This window comes from Cariama cristata, unplaced genomic scaffold (genome assembly GCF_000690535.1).
Source record: "Cariama cristata isolate BGI_N322 unplaced genomic scaffold, ASM69053v1 scaffold14399, whole genome shotgun sequence".
Classification (NCBI taxonomy): Eukaryota; Metazoa; Chordata; class Aves; order Cariamiformes; family Cariamidae; genus Cariama; species Cariama cristata.
Window position 1 is genome coordinate 36895 of NW_009635391.1, and position 18394 is coordinate 55288.

At 40.1% G+C, this 18394-nt stretch overlaps 1 protein-coding gene across 1 annotated transcript in view; it reads right to left on the bottom strand.

Moving 5' to 3' along the window:
- Positions 1 to 10442, bottom strand: part of B3GALNT2 (beta-1,3-N-acetylgalactosaminyltransferase 2) — a gene marked incomplete at its 5' end in the record, with an annotated part of 18192 nt that extends 7750 nt beyond the window's left edge. Inside the window, 6 exons of the mRNA XM_009707537.1 lie at positions 852 to 930; positions 1611 to 1721; positions 6107 to 6202; positions 7561 to 7754; positions 8872 to 8972; positions 10295 to 10442. Coding sequence (XP_009705839.1) covers positions 852 to 930; positions 1611 to 1721; positions 6107 to 6202; positions 7561 to 7754; positions 8872 to 8972; positions 10295 to 10442 — 729 coding nt within the window. The remainder of the gene's footprint in view (positions 1 to 851; positions 931 to 1610; positions 1722 to 6106; positions 6203 to 7560; positions 7755 to 8871; positions 8973 to 10294) is intronic.
- Positions 10443 to 18394: the final 7952 nt, after the last annotated feature.

Here is an 18394-nt window from a genome sequence, read left to right on the forward strand (position 1 = left end):
GCTGAACCACATCACATAACCGACTGCAGCTAAAACGTAAAAAAAAAAATACTGTAAGAAAACTGAGCTTCTTGGTAAGGAGATAGTTTGTGGTATTGAACAACTTTTTGACAAACAGGATGGAAGGGCTTTAGCACACCTCAGCTTAGGCTCCTACACAGACGACGAGACAGCAAGACTGCCCAATGCTATCTGCTGGGCCTAGCTACAAAAACACAGGAACAACGGCTCTGAAAGTCACTGCTTACGTTGCCTATCATGGACCAGTAAGACGATATCAACTCTAGTGCTATGTGGCCAAAATCTTAAAACATTGGAAAGGGCTCCTGTAGAGTCTCTGAACGTTCTGCTGAAATAGGTGTAAAACAGCAACAACAGGGGTGGAAAGGCAGGCTATGTTAGGTAGTCACTGTTTGTCAGTAGTTAATATTAAACATCATGACACACTACTTCTAACAGTAGCAGGACTGGAAGAAAAATGTGAAAATTATCAGGGAAAGATTTTATTGCATTATTTTTAACTTGGGTTTGGGTAACAAAAAATCAAGGACAGAGAGTCTAGACAAAAATGGTATTTCTGTTAATAAAAAAGGATGCAAGTCAACTGGAGTGGCTGACAAAGGGCAAGCAAAGAAACCACATCAGGACATTGATGTTAGGCATAAAAAAAAAAAAACAAAAAAAAACCAAAAAAAAACCACACACACCAGAAAGAAATTAGTTGTTTCTCCTAAAAGAAAACTCAAGGTGATCAAGTTCATAGAGATAGCACAAATTTTACCTCAGAAATGTAATTTAAAGTTCCTGGTTTATCATAACATCAAATGTGATGCGACATTTTGCAGACTTACCTTGAATAGTGTAGATAAAACCACCTGCTATTCCCTGCACACCTTCTGTGAGTTCATGTGGCAGTGACCCTTCCCCTGCCTGCTCAAGACAGATTAATGGAAAGAAATAAATTAGTTCATTTCTCATTACTGATGTGTTTTTTCCCTGCGATTCCCCTGTGAATTTCTTGGCAACTGAGAATGAAATTAATTTAAAGCTCTTCTGGTTTAGGTACCTGCATAATGAAAGACTAAGATTTTTAACTGTAAAATTTTGTGGCATTTTTTTTGAAGTTTCACCTAAAACTAGCAGTACCAGTGGAACTTTTAGAAAACTAGTTTCAAAGTTGAGAGCAAAATGTGAATTTATTCTGGCTAAATTACAACAGCACAGCATGTTTAAGCAAGGAAAATTTTGACAGGAAAAGAGACGCACTGCCAAAAAGCAAAAAAAACAGGCTTAATCCCACCGACTGGGATTTTAGCACAGGATTTTTTACCCACATTTTGCCATCTCCGATATACTGATACTGCTTCACACCTGACAGACAACAGGTGAACTTTACTCCCTTCAAACTAAAAGAAAAGGCCACCTACTAGCATCATTTTTTTGCATGCCCTTGTCCTTTTCCCAGGCAAAACAAACTTCCCCCGTGAGACAACAGGAGAAGCCCAAATGAATTAACGATTTACAGAGAAACACAGGAAAGCAAAATGCTAAATACCCAAGACTTCTAGGAAAAACAGAAACAGGGTGGAAAGGAAGGTGAGGTGACTCACTGTAATGACTCTGAAAACACCCCCGCCATCGTTCACCATCACTTTATGAAGGTTTCTTGAAACAAGGCCCTGAAGATCCTGGCTTTCCCACACAATGGTACCTTCAAAACTCTGGCAAGAAAGCAAAACACTGTTATACAGGTATTCAAAGACTTCAAAGGATGAAAATCAAACAGTTTGGGGTTTTTTTTTTCTTTTAGAATAGTCAGCTTCACACAACATACAGCTTGAATGCACAACATAAGATGTTTTACTCACACTTCAATAAAAATAAGTTACACATAAAAGAAATACATCTGTGAAACTCAGCAACACCTAATCATGCTTTTAATCATGAATCTCTACATCAGGAACATTAAACTTTTAACAGAAATCTACTGTAAAAGGCTTTGGCTTTCTAACATCATTAATATGGCATTTAAAGGTGACCTGAAGTGAATTTTAAAAAATCAACTATAAAAGCCTGCATTACAAAGAGAATACGTTAAAACAGTTTTGAAAATAAGTGCTGCTTTTTAGTTATCTGCCAAAACCAGAGATCAGAGACTCAATCCTGACATCAGCAAAAGTCAAAGGAAAATACAGCCACCTTTATCCTGGCAAAGGTGTCAAAAGCTACTGTAGGAGAGTCACAGAACTCTGACCTCACATCTTGGCTGGCAGGCATAGGAAGAGAAACACAAGTGAGTATCTTTAAAATTTTCTGGGTTTAACTGTCAATTTGTTATGTCACTCCATGGGGGTTTTTATACATATATACACATGCACATTTTATATATATATATATGTGTGTGTGTGTGTGTAAATTCTTGCATTTAAAAGCCTTTCATCTCAACTTGAAACTAAGTCACCTAACAGTCCAACTGTTACCCATTTTATGTAAGACTTTCCTGAAGACCCCCTGAGAATACGCAAAGGGACAAGTGGTATGTTGCACAGCTAAGAGTACTGGTAGCAGTATATTTTTTCATTTTTTAAAAGCAATTTCACCCTTATGACAAGGTAGAATACAGTAGTTGTAGGGTTATTATACTCCTGACTGCTAGATGAGCGCATTCCATTTTACTTCTCCCAATTTCATAGGAAAAACAATGGTAGCTAGTGTGGACCTTGGAACAGAGAAACAACTTGTTTCAACCATTTGTAGATGCATCTCTGTTGCTGTAGAAAGTCTGTTTACTTGTACTAACCTCTCAGCTCTTCCCCATTTTAGCTTCCTTGTACTCCAGAAACCTCTCCAGTTACTGAGAAGCCATTAAGTCTAGCTTAGAGTTCAGCTCAGTTCTTTGCTTTTCTCTAGAATTAAGTCTTAACATCTGCAGCAATATTTAATGACAGCTGTGTATTTCAGAAGTCTCCCATCTATTATTTATAATGCCAGCTTTATCATCTAATAATGGCGCTAGTCAGTGTTTTTTCAAGCCTGACTTGCATACTCAATACCTTCCCCTTGTTTGTTTAATCACCTGTCAGTTATCAAAACAAACGGACCACTACTAAGCCTTTTTTCAGTGGCAGGAGCCCTGAACACCCAGTACAGTACAACCCGCACGCTCAGTTTCTCTATTTGCAGGGGCTGCCATCTCCCATTCCAATTTTTTTTTGCTGTAGGGACTGGGCTCTAATCCCACTTCTGTGCTTTGTGCAGAGACACAACTTTGGTAAGTTGTTTAGTGAGCCTGAGAGTCCTTTCACTCCTCCACAACCAGAAACATTAAAATTCTCACCACTGACTATTACTGATACTGACTTCAAACATGTACCAAGAGTCTTAATCAGTTATTACCAGCGAACCTCAGCACAAGGTGTCCTAAAGCTGCAAACTATCATTATTTTCCAGGTTGAGAGACTTGTAAGCAAATTTTCTAATGACTTTAGCCTTCAGCTATTCTTACTCTAAGCCGCTTAATGAAAGCTGAGGTCTGAAAATGCTTAAAGCAAAACATTAGTGGCACACCTGAGACTACATCATCTGTTTTTCTCCATTTAAATTCCAGCCTTGTTGCTGCCAGAGCGCAGTGGCATTTACAGTGAATACCGAACAGGTGTACTGACATAATGCAGCCCTGCCAAACTCCTTTCCTCATGTTAAAGAGTGCTGTGCTTTTTGTTTCGCCAACTACTCCCCATCAGTAATACAGGGTATGCACAGTATAGAGTCCCATTTTCGTGCAAGCGGCCCGTGGCTTTTCGATAAAATAAATGCATTGCTAAGACTTGGCTGTAAGAGCCCCTGTGTGAGTTTTAGTTACCTGCTAGCAGTTCTGCTCTTCTGCGCTCTGAGTCGTTCCAGAGCTGAGTGATCGATTCTGTCTCTGACAATCTGGCCTGCCAGATGCTTATTCTAATGCTGCATTTCCCTCCCTTTCCCCAAGACAAGCAGAAAGACCAGCACTTCAGCTGGAAGATGAATGAAGTTTTTCAGCAGTCTGTACAATCCATTACTTCTTGAAGGTGGAAAGGCAGAGGATAGATACTGTCTCAGAAACCATCTTGTGACAATTAAACAGTTCACTAAATTTACTGCTCTCAAACAAGTTCATAGGAACACGTGGGCGTTCTACCTCCTCTGAATCATCTTGTATGGTTCAGCATCCTAAGTATCACAGGAGACTACATGCTGTGCATAAGCCTTATTAATCTACGTTAAAAACATCATGTTCTCCTGTAAGTGTTCAGCCCATGACACGTATCAGATTAAGGAAGCCCACACAAAGAAATATATGAATACTAATATCCCTTTTCTAAATTAAATACTTCCCATCTGCCTCTCAGGAAAAATGCAATCATTTATAGCAAAATTACAACTGCCTGGAATTTTAGTATCTCAGAACAAAGTCTTACAGGGAAAAGGCTTACATGTTATACTACCAAATTACTGGGTAACCATGACTCTTTTTTTAAAAAGTAAAAAACCCCGAATCATTTGATATCAAATTAGACTGTTAAAACACGAGCATAAAATACTGCAAGAGGTCTGCTCACCTGAAAGGTCTCCTGCCAGCATAACAAACTTGCATTGTAGTCAGTAAAAACTGTTTAAGATGATAAACCAATTAATCAGTTGCAAATTCTCCTTAAAAAGAGCAGGCTTCCGAATGCATTCATTCTTACAGAGCCAGGGGAATACATCAGGGGTTAAACTGGCCCCAAATGTCCTCTCCTCCCCCTTCAAGTCTTCTCTTGCTCCATTCTTTCATAGAACAATTTCTTGCGTAACAAAACAACCCAGACGCAAAGACAAATTACAGAAATAGCAGCAAGGGTCCAGTCGTATAGAAGAATATTTAAATGGAAGGGAACAGCCTAAAATGGCAGCTGACATATCTAATGAGCGACCACCGGTCCACAGGGAATAATTCCGTGTACCTGGGAGGGGCTGCTGAACTAGAATTCTCATTCTGAGTCAACCCGTATTCACTCAGCCCTCACTGTAACAGGATCAGGTTTCTTCCTACCTATATTCTGTTCCTTCTGGGTTTAATCACCTTCCTTCCCAAGCAGACACAAGTCCGATCGATATCCCTATACCAAAATGCTACTCTTGGACTGTGTCCCCAAACCCAAGAGGATTTAAAAAAAACCCAAACAAACAAGAACAAACAAAACCCAAAACCAAACCAAAAAACACCCCTAAAAACCAACAAAAACTGCTTAGACCCTGCCTCTTTAGCTTAGCTAGTGGTATCTCAGGACAAGCAAGAATGCTAACACTCATTACTGTCCAAAAAGTAGTCTTTTCCCAAATCTCTGAGGAGTGCCCATTTAAAAAAAAAAAAAAAAGCCAAAAAAACACTTCTGCCATAGGATGTTGACAGGTTTTAAAAACCCAAATGTCAGTCTTCTGTGCGCCACTTACTCCGTCTCATATATTACAGATAGATCCTGCTAAAGATCTTCTTGAAGTTCCAATTCTTGTTTCCTTGCATGGTTCAATGAACGAAAAATTCCTCACTAGTGCTGCCAGAAAAGGAATAACCACAATTTCCATAGCCCTCAGTAAGAGTTTCTCAATTACAACTATTCAACTAATTGTGTCATTGCAAACGTAACACACAATATCTTGCTGTTATGTCCAAGACATCAGAAGCAGAAACCTCTTTTCCAGCTGTTCCCTAGAAATCTGTGCCATCCTCCCCTCCCTATCTTGCGTACTAATGTCAGAAAAAGCAGGAGGGAGAAAGAAGTGTTCCATTCTCTGGTAAACTCTCCCACAGAATTGACGCAGGTACAATTTTCACTCAGAAACTGAAAAGGTTTCTGAAATTGCTACTATTTGTCAATGTAATTTTTTAATTAAGTTGTATTTTTCAGGCCTTTGCTTTATAAATACTGGTGATAATGAGATGGTGAGAAAGAAATTCTGGATTCCAGCATACCTCCTCAGCTAACATTCTAGAGGTTTTCACTTGCCCTTTTCTGCCTCAAGCAAAGGCCAGTTTTATCAGTCAGTCTTTCCAGCTGACTTAAAAGAACAGTTCCGATACTGCACATACCTCAGGCAAAATGAACTGCTCTACTGGCTTGTACCACAATCTGTTCACTTGCACTCCACAGCTTGGCGGACTAAAGCGAGCGCTGAAGAGAGCTTCCTGTGAACAACAGAAAAGAAAAAGAAAAAAAAAACAAAACACACATTAGAAGTGCTGTGAGATTATGCAAATGTTGATCATCTCAGTTAGTTACAATGGAAAGAGGCTTACAGATTGAATAAATCAGTGAAAGCTTTATTCTCACAACAGTCTCAGACTCCACAGAGTTCAAGTGCTGGATTGATACGGTGGAAGCAAGCAACAATGGAACAAGACTGCAAGTTCAACTAGAATCCAGCCAACAGAACATATCATCTGGAAGACTCGGACTCATCTCCACATTTACAGACCTTCTCTCTTCTGTTTAAATAGCTAAATACTATTAATTGCAACAGAGGATGTTGATCCCTAAAAACTTAATTGCTACTATATTACATAGGCCACCAAATGGCTCTTAGATAATAACAAATGACATAAGGATGCTGCGTTGCCAGATTCCCAATCTTCAGAAAACAGTCTCCAAGCACTCCTATGACACCAATTTTTCTCCTTCACTGGAAATAAAAAGCTAATGCAGATCTAGTTATTAGGTTCTCAATGTTTAGAATTCTACCATTTAGCAAACATAAACCTGATTACAGTATACTATTTTTTTTTTGTTATTATGAACCCAACTCTTTGGATGTTCATCATAAAAGCTATACTTCAGTATATTTTCTGTACTTGATTTTAATTATTAGCTTAAATTTAAAATCCTTTCTACTGTAGCATAGCCAGAAGACTTGAAATTGGCTTATCAAGTTATTGGTAGAGATAAACGCAATATACCAAATGCAACAATCACGCTCAATGATTTTTTTTCCTCCAGGTTATCACTAAGTTATTCTGTCAAACCCATAACAGCTTGGGAGTAGGAGGCATTATCACTGCAGTTTGATTATTACCTGTAAATAACACCAGTTTCTAGAAATCTCAAAACGTCTTGCCAGAAGGTAGACAAGAAAAGAGATTACAGCTGTCCTGCATCTGTCTGCTTGAAGGCACCAAATGTGTCTTTCTGTACATGTGTTTTAAAATATATTCAACAGTTAATTTTTTATTCCTTAATACCTATCAATACTTTAGAACCAACAAAATTGTATCTTGGAATTAGATGTAAGTGCTCTTTCAAAAGGGCATTTAAATTGAGTCACAGCACTTTGTGAATGTCATCTTCTCATCTGGGATGTGTGTGCACGTCTCCCTCTCTCTCTCTGTGAAATAAGAATTTACAAGGCAACGGAAGAAAAATATATGCTTGTCAGTTAAGTACTTTTCTAAATCATCAACACAGCATGTTGCTTTCTGCAAGAACTTAATCCACAATAAAGGGACAGCATGGTTTAGTCCACTTTCAAAAGAGAACTACAATACTCTACCTCATGTTCTGCCTGGTACAGTTTTACAGTGATGTTCCTCTGGAAACCCACCCCATCAGCCTCATAAAATACCCCAAGACTGGTAATGACAATGGGGTAAAGTACACGGAAGTTCACACTGACAATTCTGTCTTCAGACAGCACAGAAGGTACGTCCTCGGGGAGACTGAATGCTTCAATTTCCTGATTCAAAACTGTACAAAAAAGAAAGGACAAAGGAAATGTGAGAGGACTTCATAGTTCTTGAACTGGATACACACAAAGCACACTGGATACACGCAAAGCATTCCGATCAATTAGCATGGCTCACAAGTGCACAAGGGTAATCAAACGCTAGAGGAGAAGAAAATACAACTGGCTGCAGACTGCAGCAAGGAGAGTGATGCAGCAATCTGCAGGCTACCAGCAACTGCAAGTCAATGCCTACATATCCACAGGGAAAAGACTAGAAACACAATAAACGCACAGAGCAAAGACAAAAATGCTATTTGACTGCATGACTATGTGTATATTAGCATATTAAAATAATTATTCATGTATCAAAATGGCATAAACTTCCACTTAATTTGGCTGCCTGCTTTTTGGCATTATCACCTCCCTAAGTCCTGAGGTACCATTTAGTCTTGGGAGATTGGTTAAGCAACGGATGTTGCCATTCAAAGAGAAAGTAACAGAAGTTTCATTTTATGGTGAATCATGGCTTAAGTGCCAAGCAGTCCTTCGCTAACTTACAATTAAAGAGCAAAAACTAAATCGAAAACAAAAAAGGTGACAGGAAGAATTTACAATTTTAGTTAGGAATTTTTGTATGGCAGCATTTCATTTTTTCCCCATGGTACATTTCTTAATTGTTCCCTCTCTAGAGAAGAATCTGAAAAACCTATCAGCCAGACTTGCTTAGAATTCACTTAGTCACCAGAGAAGTCCATCCGACACTGGACACTGGCACCTTGCTACTTTCCTCACATACGACACTAGACCGGGTCATTCTGGCTCTCTCCAACTTCATTTTACACAGGGATCGAGTGAAAAAAAAAATTATGTACGTTATATGGGAGAGACTGTCCCCCGCTGCAAGGAAAATGCAAATCCATTAGAAGTCAATAGCCTCCCCTTCACACCCCAAAGTTCTCTCCCTTTCATGCCTGCACATGGTACTTACAGGAAGACTATGCAACTGTTAAGGCAGCAAGTTCGAGGCAGCATTTATTTTCAAGATCGGCTGTCTCAGTTAAGCACCCCAAACCACTCTCAGACAAGATGATTAGTTCTAGTTCAGATCACAGAATTTTTAAAAGTTGACTTCTATACCTGGGTTACTGATGTTCAGAAGTTTGCAGGAGTAGGGGTCTTCTCTGTCCTCCACTGGCACAGCACAACCATGCGCACCTATTATAAACTTCACAAGGACACTAAAATAATTTGGTTTTATTAACACCAGTTCTCTTCCCTCCTCCCTCCATCTTTAATAAACTTATTTCATCACAACGGCCTGTCTTTCACAGGATTAAGATTTTGAACTCCTTAAAAATCAGCAATGAGAGTCTGTATGTAGAGCAACCACGTGAACCCCCTCATAGGGGCTCAATTCCAAACCCACATTAGCGTTTCACATTTCATAATGAGGACGCAGGAAGACTGGCAACTAGGAATGGGATTCAAGACAGCCAGCACACTAAACAGAAAAAAACCTAAGGCAACACTGAAGACCTGCCTTTCCCTGCCTAGCTTTGTTACTTAATTCATGATAGTATAAATATTCTGCATTCAAAAGGCAATGAAAACATTAATAGTAAGAAAAAAAGATATATAGCATCAAAGGAGGAACAAGGAGTCCAGACTAGCCGTTACAATAAAATGTCTCAATTTTGGGTTGTAGCAAAACAACAGGTTGCTCTTTCCAGCCCCAACCATGGTTGTGCCACAGCCAGGAGACAACAAGCAGTACGAAGAGCAAGAGGATCCACCTTAGCCTAGTCGTTCACCTAGCAGCTAAATATCCTCCTGGGACTCCATATAAGCTATGAAAGGTCACATTTTTAGATGACTGAGGTAGCTACGCTTCACTCCAAACTGCATGCTGACACCAAATCTGCAAACGCTAAATGGCTTTCAGTGGAAGGCAGGTACCAAGATGCAAGGTCCATCAAAGACAACGTTTCCAGGAACGAACTGCAGCAGAACCTTCTCAGCAAGAGCAGAGCTGTCTGTAGACTGTCAGGTCTAGGGAAGCAATGAGGAGAGGTTCTGCTGGTCACTCACACTGCAGCAGTTTGGTGTGCCTGGTTCACTGGGAGATAAACCTAAACTTTACAGCTGAGGCTGTTGTGAGGGTTTTTCGTGGTTCTCCCACCGAATGCGATCCTGCTGGCTTTTAAGTCTCCTGGATTACTAAGCATTTCAAGTTGCATACCGTACAAAGTGTACATCGTAACACAAAAAAGGGAAAGTCTTATACATTGCTAACGAACAGTGGCAACTAATTACAAAAACAAACAGCAGTGAACAGTCAATTACATTTTATTCCTTGTATAAAAAATAGTTACAGCCCAGAACAAGCAGTATGCTTATATATTACTAAGCAGATTAAAAAAAATTATCAGAGTACAAGATGCTCATCAATAAAGCAAAAAAAGGAAGTACTTCCAAAAAAAAAGGATTAAATCAAGATATTTAAGCATTATAGTCCCCCCACCTCACCCAACGCCCCAAATTACAAAGCGCTAGAGATTACCGTTGGCTCAGTGCAGGATGTTGTTTCAGGTGCTTGAACCAAGTGTTCCTTATAACACTGCGCAGTTCGTGATTGTGTCGAGCTGACAAAACACCTACAATAACATCATAATGTTTCAGCTTCCACTGAGGAAAGAAGGCCAGTGGACCTAGAAATATAAAGTGACAAAGACTGATTATATGCACTTGTTACCACAAGCCTGAGTTGCAAGCAATAATTAAAATACATCTCAAAAGCAAGTGTACTGAGAACCTGAAACACTAAAAACAAGAAGCAGAATTACTATGGCATTCTTGGTTCAGAATCTGGGAAATATTTTCACCATGCCAAAACCTTTGCTAGCTGTCTAGGAAAACTGCAATGAACCAAGCAGGTCACTGCAGGTAAACAGAACTAAGAAATTGTGACTCACAAAGCAAGCAAGAACATAAGCCTTGGTTTTGACTGACAGCATCTTCCATTCTTTAAATATTTGCCTGTCTGTCTTAGAAGCAAACTGCCCCCTGACACTATGCTCTTGCTGGCCGCCTCTTTCCTATCAGCCGCCAGAAACCCTGTGGGTAATTCACAAGGTCCTGCTCTTCCCTCTGCAAAACTCTGGAGACAGTCTGGGTCTTCTGCTTGCTCACTGATGCCTCCCCCAGCATGATTTACCCTAAAGCCTGGGGGCTTGTCATCACCCGTACCAGGCCTTTGCTATTAGAATTCATCATTATACTAACTAGAAAAAAAAAATTAAACAAGGCCTGTCAGATTCAGAAATATGCCCATTTCCCCCCTTCTTTTTAAAGCTGCTGGACCACCTTTCCGCCTCACCATTTCAATCTAGCGTGTCAAGGTCTATCATTTCTACCCTTTTGAAGTTGGACACCACTCTGCCTTCACACAGGGTATTACATCCCTACACAGGGCAATGCTCTGGCTTTATTCATAGCTGGATCTCACCACCAATACTCGTAATCCATGATTTAGCTTATGCTGTTTTCATTTAGAGATCATGAAAGCTGGACTTGATTTCAAGCAAGATTATGACCAGATAGAGACCTGTGAAGCTCCGACTTAGAGCTCGCAAACAGTCGGGCAAGTGGTTAAAGTGAATTTGCTTAGTTTAATTTATAAGACATTCTAGAGTTAAGAGAGATTTATATTTCACTTTAGCAAAGAATTGCTTTTCTCTCATCTCACTTTTTTTTTCCCATTAGGCTGCAGATAAAGACAACAAATGTAAATGTGAGGGCCCTCTAAACTACTACCTACAGCACAGACTAGATTTTTTTTAAATCTAATTTTAAAGAGACCAAAAATATCGCTAAGTCTGTATTGTGTCCTCCCACTAGAAAGAGCTGAATTACAATGCAGATTCTCCACTTTGCAACTGAGAAGATGGATGGGTCTGGTAACAACTGCTCACTAACCTAGGACCTCACGGCACCCACCGCAAGAACCGCTGTGCCAAATCACACCGCCAGCCTTACGTTCCATCTTTAGGGTGCAGCATGCCCTGGAGAGGCCTTGGCCTTGCTCTTGCTCTGGGCCAAATCAACATCAAGAGATTTCAGAACTCTTCTTTTTTTTTTGCTTTAGGAGTTATTGATAATGGCTTGCATCTGACTCCCTAGTCCCAAATAAAACAGTGCTCTGCAATCGATTCTCAGAACAGAACAAGAGCAGGGAAAGTACAGAGCCATGTTTCCACAGGCAAACCTCTCCCAGTCTATTTCCCACCTAATATTTCAGTTCTAAGCATGCAAACACTGATTTCCTAGAAAAAGGTTAAGTTCCACAATTATTTAAATGACTCCGTAGTCACAACAGCTACAAGCTCATCAAGAACTTAAGATGAACACTAACCTATTAAGAGAAGTTTACATCAACTTATGTTCAGAACGACTTAAAAACCCAAGCAGCAAGCCACTAGTTCCACTCCTTGGTCTTTCACTGAAGTCAACTGTTACATCTCTTACAAAACAACCGTACACTGAATTGGGGACACGGTTCAAGAATATGATTTGTTTGCTGACAGAGCAACAAACCTACTGCCCTACCTAACATCTGAAGAAACTTGTAAATCAAACACATTGCTCAATCCAAATACAATTTTAGTTTTCCTTTATGCTGGCAAATACCAGTGATCCAGAGGCTCTGTATGTCTTCAGAGGTGACTGCATAGCCAAGATCCGCCAGGTCTCCATGACAGCAGAGGTACGCGAGACAGCCACACGGTTATAACACTACATTATCGCAAATTCCTCTCCAGTCTTGTCATTCCTTCTCACACATCCCTTTTCTTTCCTCATTCTTCTTCCATCCTTTGATTATTCTTTAAACAACCTCTGCAGCCTTAACCGCAAGCCTTCCAACATAAATCTCATAGGAGGACTACCATGTTTGTAGACTGCACATGAGGTATTGTTTACACAGATTTGTTTTTTAAGATACCACTTTTAATTAGAAGCAGAACCATTTCATTAAATCAAAATTAAAGAAAAATAAAACTAAGAGCAGAAGTCTATGGGGTGACTTGACTCAGAATAGCATAAGTTGACTTAAATCAATTAAAAAAACCTCCAACCTAAAAATAGGCTACTCAAATCAAATATATATACTTTTAATTAGTTTATATTTAAAAATGAGTGAAGCTTTTCCTTGTGAACCATTCACATGGGTACAACGTTAATGTAACAGATGCTTCAGAATTAATACCCTACTGCTTTTAGAACAGACAGCTCTATCTTGTTTTAGGCCATCTTCAGCCTTAGTAAGGTAGCATGACAGTGGTCTATATTCAAAGATTGTCTTCTCTGTCCCAAGGGTTATACCATTTTACTTTTAAAACCACTGAAAATGGAAAAAAAGAAAGCTTACTTCCACAAAACCTTAATGAATAAGCTCCCTGTTTGTTAGAGACGGTTTCTACTTCCTATGGAAAAGTAGGAACAACACTTGCTAAACTTTCAGGAAAAGAGATTCATATGTCTGCCTCTGAATTAGCACTATTTAAAAAACGGGAGACAAAGTGAGAGACACAGGGGAAAAAAAAAAGGCTAGGGCTATTATTCATTTATAAGTATAATGTGCATATATATGCTCTGATGCAGCATAACTTAAGAGAAAACACTGCTGACCTCCAAGTGAATAACCTATACAAGCAGTCAATACTTGCCACTGGGGACCAAACTTATTTATGTTATGTTCTATTTTTGTGCATTCTTAGGCCAAAATTTTATGTGTTGGCAATAGGCTTAAAAAATACATACTATATCGCTTGAACTGGTTGTGCAAGATAATAAAGCCTTTAAATTTTCTGATTATAAAGACAAAAAAAACCTGTAATTTTTGTGGTTTGTGAAAGCATGAGGAAAAAAAGAAAAAAGAAAAAAGCTACATATCACATTCCATGATAAACCCTGAAAGTGTTGTTAACCGAAGGGATGCAGAAGGAGAGGAAGCCTTTCCAATTCAAAGGTCACCCTATCACTAGTTTCCTTGCTTTTGAATTCTTACTGTTTTAAAGCTGCGTTTCAGTTGCATCACACAGCCCAAGACTTCTCCTAATGTGCAAGGCTACCATACGCACTTTCAGCATCAGGAACAAAATCGCTTTCACTTCGCTGTTTTGCTCGAGGCTGTTAACCCACAGCAAAAGCTACAAAAACATGAAAAGCAGCAGCCCTCTCTCAGCTGCTGAGATCCATTTAATTCTGGACAGCAACTGTAAGGAGTACTTCTGCCAGCTCTAAGACTCCTGAAGTCCAGTCTGCCTGAGTCTTCTGTCACACGGTTCATCAATAACAAACTCCAAGTGCAGCTTTCTTGGGCTGTGCTATTTGTAAGGACAGGCTCCTACACAATTCTCTGATGTCTGACCGTACAGGTATTTCGATTAGTACAGTTTCTCACCTCAGTATGAGCCACAGTAAGCTTTCACAGGATTCTCAGTCACCAATCTTCATGAAACTTGGTGAAAATGCTGGTCTTTGGCAACCTGACCTGCCTGTCAAGTTTGACCAAGAACTACCAACAAATCGAAGTTAGGGAGAGATGCAAGAAAAGCTAAACAAGTGCACATATAGAGCACAAAGCTGTGCCCTTGGAAGACAAGGCTAAAGACGCAGAGCAGCAGTAGGAGTCAACAGCTCTTGAAGTTTTTCAAAAATCCCACAGTACAGAGATTAACATGCATCTCTTCTTCCTGTGAGACTGATTCTCCAGCAAAATGTCAAGTTAAGCCGTTAATTATATTTACTGTCATTATAAGGAGATGAAAAGATTGAGAGATCATTTAGCTTGATTTTGTCAACAAACAAGGTAAATACGATCTTGCCGCACATCTCTCTACTGATGAGTCCCCTACCAACTACTAAACTTGCCAGTCATTTTCAGTCAAGTTTGACATAGTGTGCAGTCCCCAAAGTGATTAAGTTCCCATGTTTCATGGAACTGGACAGGACAGAGAAAAGACTCGTCGTTAGTGCCTGCACTGAGAAACACAGCAGTGCAGGCTTACCTGCACTGTCAGGCACCAGAGAACCTCCCCTGGAGACTGCTGGAATAACTGAGCTCCATAGAAGGCTGGGCTTTGTATCGTTGGTTACCCGTGCAGCTACCTCTTTAAAAAAAAAAAAATTAAAAAAAAAAAAATCAATAAATGGAACTTAAGTAGGCCAGGCAGAAGTTATTTAGAATATTCTCAACTAATCCACTTCATAAAAGGAGGCTAAAAAGGAAGAACACCCCTTGAAAAAAACAAAACAAACACACATTCCAGGTTGTTATCTCTGCCTATTCTTGCAACTTTGCAGCCATACTCCTGGGGTTTAATGCCTTTTTCTTCCTTGCTGCTTTGTGAGAGATCCAAACAAACCCGAAGGAAGGAATTAACTGAATATAAAGGTTTGTATTCACAGAATGCTGACACACACAGAAAAAGAACAAACCAAAGAGCAAAAGCAGCTCTTTCCCCCCTCTCTAACCTTCTTCTCTTAAAGTAATCTGCTGTAGCTCATCTGTATTACACTTCTCTCTGCAAGCAGAGCTACACAACCCCCCTGCAGTACCCACTTTATACCAGAGCTAAAAATCACCAAGATGTGGACCCCGAGTTTCTCCAGGAGCGCAATACTCCTTCAGACAGACGAGCCTTCAGACAAGCTTTTAAACAAGCTTTACAGATTCAAAGAGGAAAATCTCTGTAGGCAGAGTTGGGTTTTGGGGGGTTTTTTGTTGTTTTGGTTTTTGTTTTGTTTTTGTGTTTTGGGGTTTTTTTTGACATCAACACCATTCCCATAAAGAAATAGGACAGCAGGGTCCTTCTGAGTTGCAAAGTGACAGTAGTAATACTGGTGGGACGATGGTGCTCTAAACAGCATTAACGATACAGCCCTTGCACACTTCCAGACAAATTGGGGAACAATGGCCAAAGCATCAGAGGCGTAGACACAAAACGAATAAAGCAAATCCTTTTTGCAACACAAACTGATGCCCATTTTCTTGGTTTTGGTTTCTGGTTTGGTTTTTTTTTTGGGGGGGTGGGGGTAGGGGGAAAGTGGTGGAAAGCATGGCACCTTTAACCTTTGAAAAGTGGTTTCCAATCCCTGATGCCATGGAACAAAAGCCTGCTCTCAGGGAAGGTTACTTGCTCCCTTCTGGTTGTTCTACTCAGTGGGCGATTTAGAAGACAACTGGTGAAGAGCTTCCTTCAGCCCCAAGCCTCACTCTCCAACTCTGGCCAAACTGGTCCTTTGCCCCCTGCTCCAATGCCAAAACACAAAAATGCAACTCCAGTGCTACTCGTCAGTAGTTTGCAATGTCTCAGACATCAGTCCACAGAATAACTGCAAACTCAAAAAAAAAAAAAAAAGTCCAATTCAGTTGGAAAATACTCTCAGCTTTGTTGTGGACTCTTTGTCAATTATTTCATGCCCATTGAATGTGAGGGGATTCTTTTTATTGGGGATGGCCCATCCCTGGACAACAATGTTATGGTAAGATCCCACAGGTGAAGGCTGGGGAACAACTGGCATTTTAGGCAAAACTGCACAGCTACTGCCAATGCCCAACCTGACCTGTTAATGGAAGGTTTCCATTTCCAAGGCCATCAGCCTATTAGTCTTTACATGCCTACAAAAGATGAAATAATTTTGTGATCAAGCATAGTACTCCCTGATAGACAGGCTTGCCACATTTCAGACAGCAACTTTTCTTAAGAAAGTACTGCATTTTCGCAGAATTTCTCCTTACGGAGCACGGCATCGCTCCTAACCTCAGAAGTTGTTTCTCCATTTTGTTATTTCAATAGCGAAAAGCCAAAAGCAGGTTAAGCTCTCTGTCTCTCTCACCTGTCATGGACACAGGCTAGTCCGCGACGGCAACAGCCCTAATTCTGCAAGGCAGATCCCTGAACACCAGCCTAACCAACCCTGTATACATCAGGCCAGTCCCTGAAGAAGTGCATGCTGAACCACAGGACAACAGATGGCATATGAGCAATTTCTAGAAAACGGTGGTTTTTTAATCTGTTGCATAATTATTCACCAGTAAAAGACTGACTCTAACAAAACCAAAAGGGCCAATTCTTAGCTGCCACACACCCCCAGAAATGTAGCAGGAATAACGTCTTAAAGGGCATTAGCATCAGCAAGGAGCAGCATATTACACTGAATGTGTGGGGCTTTCTGATTAGGCACTGTAACTGCAGCCCTACAGTGAGTAATTTCCTACTCAATAAGACTTGTGCCATCAATTAAAGCACACGATTAGCAATGAATCCACCTGGAGTGCTAAAAGCAGGTCTGTCTGTTCTTTCTCAAGTTTCTGAGGTCATTTTATAATTAGCACTTATCTAAGATTTTTACAAAAATTAACTAAAGCTTCCTACTCACAGACTTCCTTTGGATAGCACTTGTTTGTAACCAGTTAGACGAGGACTTCAATTAAACCTAAAAGCATGATCTTGCACAAGTCTTGCTCAAAAATGTGAGTTACAGTCCCATTAACTGATGAACAGAAAGAAAGCAGGGAGCCACCAAAGTCAGGACACTGACGCAAAGGCCAGTGCCTTTGGTCTCGGAACTGATCCTATTTCTTTTTCTTCCAATTAATGAGTACTGCCTACAAGAAAAGTATTGTCTTCTGTGACACCAAGGTGAAAGTGATCACGAACACAGAGAAAGTCAGAATACCGCACAGGGAGAGACACAACCGAGGGCCAGAGCATGCCGGCAGACTACAGGCTTTTCACATGGGGTAGTTAAGAAGAAGGTTTTATTAAAGGAGGTACGTCCTACACAGGAAAAAAAGTAGACAGAATGAGTGAAGACTGGAACACTGTTTACATTTAAAGTCATCTGACCTATAGACAACAAAAATGAACGGCTTTCCAGAAACGGAAAGCCTATTTTGTCAGTAGAAGTACCCGATTTGCTCAGCTTCAGAAAACAAAGGTTTAAAACAGATACCTTTGATCTCTACGGTTACATGACGGAGGTGTACTGGAGGGAGGAGAAAGAGCCTTTTAACTGAAGGGCTTAAGAATAGAAGGACATAAAGCAGTTGCAAGTAAGTTTAGATCAGAAATGAGAAAACATTTCTAATTAGGACCACAAGCTTCTGGAACAGCCTCTTCCTGAGACTGCTAGGAATCCAAGTGAACAAACAAAAAGCCACCTCAACCCTTCACTAAATAAAAGTAAGCTGCCCAGCTGCCATTTTAAGACAAAGATCAAGAGTTGCTTATTAGAAAAAGTAAGCAGAATTGATGGCTGGGGATGTCTGTTCCAGTCTCGTGTTAACGAGTCAGTGATGTCAAGGGAAATAATCACTAAAATAGGTTATCAACTTTTTAACAAACTTCCATTTGTGCACGTGTGCACAGTGACTATTGAGAGGGGAATTAAACTCCTCAAAAAATAGAATTGCTGTTCACTCTGCCTTTGACCTCCACTGGTAGCTAATTTTGCAACTGTTGAGACATGCCACAACTATTGAGACATGCAGACGCTACACAGAAATACCAAAAAATACAAAGATAACGCATTTTATGTCACAGCTTTGTAAAACACTGTCCCACGACAGTGCACCCTCAGCAAGTTTGCAGGTGAC